At 42.6% G+C, this 4,762-nt stretch overlaps 1 protein-coding gene across 3 annotated transcripts in view; it reads right to left on the bottom strand.

The window, feature by feature from the left end:
- The window catches only part of atp2b1b (ATPase plasma membrane Ca2+ transporting 1b), a 36,994-nt gene extending 34,507 nt beyond the window's left edge, over window positions 1-2,487 (bottom strand). The window contains exons 1-2 of one of the 3 annotated variants that reach the window (XM_042410744.1): window positions 2,188-2,487; window positions 1-137 (exon numbers count right to left, since the gene is read on the bottom strand). The exon at window positions 1-137 is cut by the window's left edge and continues 155 nt beyond it. In XM_042410744.1, coding sequence (XP_042266678.1) covers window positions 1-41 — 41 coding nt within the window. In that variant the 5' untranslated portion in view covers window positions 42-137; window positions 2,188-2,487. Of the gene's footprint in view, window positions 138-354; window positions 579-2,187 lie in introns of those variants that run through there. The other 2 variants (XM_042410745.1, XM_042410746.1) reach the window with 2 other exon arrangements.
- Window positions 2,488-4,762: the final 2,275 nt, after the last annotated feature.

Genomic DNA, 4,762 nt, shown 5'->3' with positions numbered 1-4,762 from the left:
CGGCGGCCATGTTTGGACCCACGAAAAGAGCTGTTGGCCATGTCTCCTTCCTCTGGGGTTTGACAGAGGCCTTCCCGAAAAACACGGACTCAGTGGTCGGCCTGAGGTGCAGATCTGGTCTGACAGGGACTCTGTGACTGCAGGGAAGCAGATCAGATCGTTTAAAAGCATCTCCGGCTAAACAAGCGCAGAAATATTTTCACACAAAGGAGCGCAAGGCACCGAGGTCACGTCCTCCGTTAACAAATCATGACCTTCTATTCACATGAAACTATTCTTTGAGTTATTGATTATTTTATCAAACTCATTAAGACACTGATACAAACACTGACTGAGTTAAAGTCAGATTTTTACCTTTAGCTACCATGCTAGTCAGCTAGCTTACTAAGTTTAGATACACAGTTTAATTATGCAGTTAACACAGTTGTTAGCAGTAATTACTGTTATTATTAGTGACATAAGTTACTCTGACTTCTTAACAAATGACAGCAGTGAAAGTCAAAATATTAATATCTAAGAATATGAGACACATTCAGGCTGCTAGCTGCAGACGCTAACTCTAGCTGCTGCTAACTGGGTTGTTGTGTGATGACAGAAACATTCAGAGTCAAAAAGAAGTAAAAAAAAGAACCAAACAAAGCAAGACAGGAGAGAAAATATCAGCAAATGAAATGAAAAACATTTTTAAATGTTTTATTTCTAACTGTGTTGAATTAATTTTATTGTTGGTAAAACTGTATGAACTGTATTATCAGTCAGTGAAAATGTATTAACGTCTAAATTTAAAACATGCAGATATTATAAAGTAGTTCATATATTGATTAAAACAAAATCAGACTAATCTGTCAACAGTTTTCAACAGAATCACTTCCTGAAACTTATAATCCCAAAACAAAGAGTTCTCAGAGTTAGAAGCTTCTGTCTGAAAACCATCTGATCATAAAAGCCCATTTAAACATGTGATAGGAGTTTGATATGATATATTGATATGAATATATTATAATAAATAAAAGAACTATACTGTAGATCAGTTGACTAGGATGTCAAAACCACTCAGACTGCAGATAGAAGCTGATTATTCTAAGTTGTTGAAATACGATCAATAATTTTCAATAAATGAAGAAGGATTGATTACAGTACAGTCGTCTCTACCAGAATTACACTCCTGGGTTAATTAGATTAGATTAGATCTAATGAAAATATAACAGGACAGTTAAATAATCTATGATCATAATAATCATAGAAAACATGTGGTTTTGGTTGTTAGAGTTGTGGTTATATATCAATCATTATCACCATGTTTAACAATATTTTGCCAATATATGTATATGTATCATGAAATGGAAAATGTGGGCAGATAATAAAACCATCATGAGGAGCTTAATGAGTTATCTGTTGACCTGAACTAAAAGATGTAATTATTCCTGAGATGTCGGGACTGACAGAGGAAGGAGACGTGTCTGAATATATAACCTGAGCCGTTCTAGTGCCTTGCTCAGGGGCAGCAGGACGTTAAATCGAGGCAACGAGCTGAATGACAGAAAAGACTCTCTGGCTCTTTGTTGTTCGGGGCGACGGAGAAACACAGTCTGAAAAACTACAGTTAAAGTTTGTAGAATCTCCTGATCAAACTCAACATTTACTACGTTTACTTTACGGGTCGAGCGTCAAACCTCCGCTCTGCTAACGAAGAAGTAATTGGTAGGTTTTAATAGTTGATTGGTTGTGGTGTAGAGAACGGTGCCTGTTGGTGTGTGAACTGAAAGCCTTTATATTTGTTCCTCACAGGTTGTGACCTCTGTGCCTTCAGCTGTAATCTGTGTCAATCAGTCAGCCGAGGCTTAATCTGAGCGAGAGAGAGAAGAGAAGCAGCCTGTTTGAGGCTGAAGCAGAGAGAAAGAAAAAAGATCTGCTGGGAGGTGAACAGGTTGAACAGAAGCCACAGCGTCTAACTGACAGATGAAGCTCTGCTGCAGTTCAAATCCACAAACAGATTCTGTTTACAACAAGGAAAAGCTGTAAATCTTCACTTCAGAGAAGCTTTAACATGATAATTCTCTGTTCATCAGTCAGTAATGAACAAATCATCACAGCAGTACAATAAACAGTAAAGAGCTGAATAAAGTCAGCACTCAGCTGCTCAAACATTCATTACAGAAGAAGAAGAAGAAGAAGAGCTTTACTTACACAAACTTCCCCCATCGCCTCCTGTTAGCAGCAGCAGGTATTAGTGGCGGTCCGATCACACCGAGCAGCGTCACACACACAGCTCCAGAAACAGCCCATAACCCGCCGCAGCTCCTCGGCCGGCGGTCCGCACACACACACACCTGCTCCAACAACACACTTTACTCCCAAAAGCAGCCTGTTGGTTCAGAAATACAGTTTGACCTTCAGCGAGCTCACAGGCGGCCAGCAGCGCTGCATCGCAGGAAAAAACAGGAGCTGCTCAATGATTATCTGAGGAAAGCCTTCGTTAATCTAATTAGACAATCTGTGGCCTCAGAGAGAGAGAGAGAGAGAGAGACACTCAGAGAGAGAGAGAGAGAGAGAGAGAGAGAGAGAGAGAGAGACACACTCAGGGAGAGAGAGAGAGAGAGAGAGAGACTCACATATACACACTCAGAGAGAGAGAGAGAGAGAGAGAGAGACACACACACACACTCAGAGAGAGAGAGAGAGAGAGAAACACACACTCACATCAGGTCTATAAACACACACACACACACACACACCAGGTCTACACACACCAGGTCTATACACACACACACACACACCAGGTCTACACACACCAGGTCTATACACACACACACACACACACAAACACACACACCAGGTCTACACACACACACACACACACACCAGGTCTACACACACACACACACACACACACACACACACCAGGTCTACACACACACACACACACACACACACCAGGTCTATACACACACACACACACACCAGGTCTACACACACACACACACACACACACACACACCACCAGGTCTACACACACACACACACACACACACACACACACCAGGTCTACACACACACACACACACACACACACACCAGGTCTACACACACACACACACACACACACACACACACCAGGTCTACACACACACACACACACACACACACACACCAGGTCTATACACACACACACACACACACACACACACACACACACACCAGGTCTATACACACACACACACACACCAGGTCTACACACACACACACACACACACACACACACCAGGTCTATACACACACACACACACACACACACACACACACACACACCAGGTCTATACATACACACACACACACACACACCAGGTCTATACACACACACACACACACACACACACACACACACCAGGTCACACATACAACTAAGGAAACAGTCTAGTAACTTGTTCGCATCCCTTCACAACCATCAAGAAAAAACATAGAAACCAGCTATCATACCTTAGCAACCACTGAGGAAACCCCTAGCAACGAGCCAACTTGTCCTAGCAACCACCAAGAAACATCCTAGTAACCAGTTATCATGTCCTAGTAACCATCAAGAAACAGCCGCCTAGCAACCAGCTGGCTGTTATGCCTGTTGTGTTATTGGTGTTCTGGCTACATTAGTTGTTGTTCACTACCGTTGTCTTCATTTGTCACACACACACACACACACACACACACACACACACACCCTTCCCCCCACCCTCTGAGTAGCAGTGATGCATGCTGACGTCAGGTGGCACACACACACACGTGACACACACACACACACACACACACACACACATACAGGTGGATTACAGTGCATAGAGACACAGGAGGATTAACTGAACACACACACACACACACACACACACACACACACTCAGTAATATGTAATATCACAGTTTCACATTTGTATGATAGTGTTTTCACAGTGAGCTAGCGTGACCTTTGACCCCACAGGAAACAACAGTAGTAGTTTAGGGACTCATTGGACAGATTAGTGTAGGGATTGGCCACGCCCCTACACCTCCACCGACCTATCAGAGCTCTGGATTCATGTGCACTTCATTTTAATCTAGTGCACACTTAATTAGATTAAAACAGAGACTGTTGTGATTAAAATAAATTAATTAATCTCATGAAAATGAACAAATCTGTGAAATGAACTTGTTTGGTAAATGCAGTGTGAGTGTACTGTTGGTGTGTGTGTGTGTGTGTGTGTGTGTGTGTGTGTGTGTGTCTGTGTGTGTGTGTGCTTCCACCCAGTGGTCACTCATAGTCGACACACTGCACACACTCACACCGCCTTTAGTCAAGGAGAACCTGTTTATTGCGTGTGACTGTTGGGGGAGGAGGTGGGAGCTTCATCTACCACATTAAACTGTTTAGAACAACAATCAGACTGGATTATAAAGGCTGTGATGATGTAACACTGAAGGAGACCAACATTAACCAACATCAACTCCAGCTGCTTTCATGCCAAACACTCCCTGCTCACCATACAGCGCACTATATTCACCATGTGTCTGAATTCTGTGTGTAAATGTATGTATAGTCTTAAAAAAGACCCATATATCTGCTTATATTTGTCTATAATAATGTCAACTTTACATTATTTCACGCACAATAATACATTTATTTTCTTCTTCTCATACAGGTTGAGCAGGGACAAGTGTCACCTCCAGCTGATTACTGGGAATATTTTTATCTGATGGTCTCTGGGGGGGGGGGGGGGGGGGGGTATGCTTACCACAGG

Source organism: Thunnus maccoyii, chromosome 5, assembly GCF_910596095.1.
Source record: "Thunnus maccoyii chromosome 5, fThuMac1.1, whole genome shotgun sequence".
Classification (NCBI taxonomy): Eukaryota; Metazoa; Chordata; class Actinopteri; order Scombriformes; family Scombridae; genus Thunnus; species Thunnus maccoyii.
This window is presented reverse-complemented; position numbering and strand designations above follow the sequence as displayed.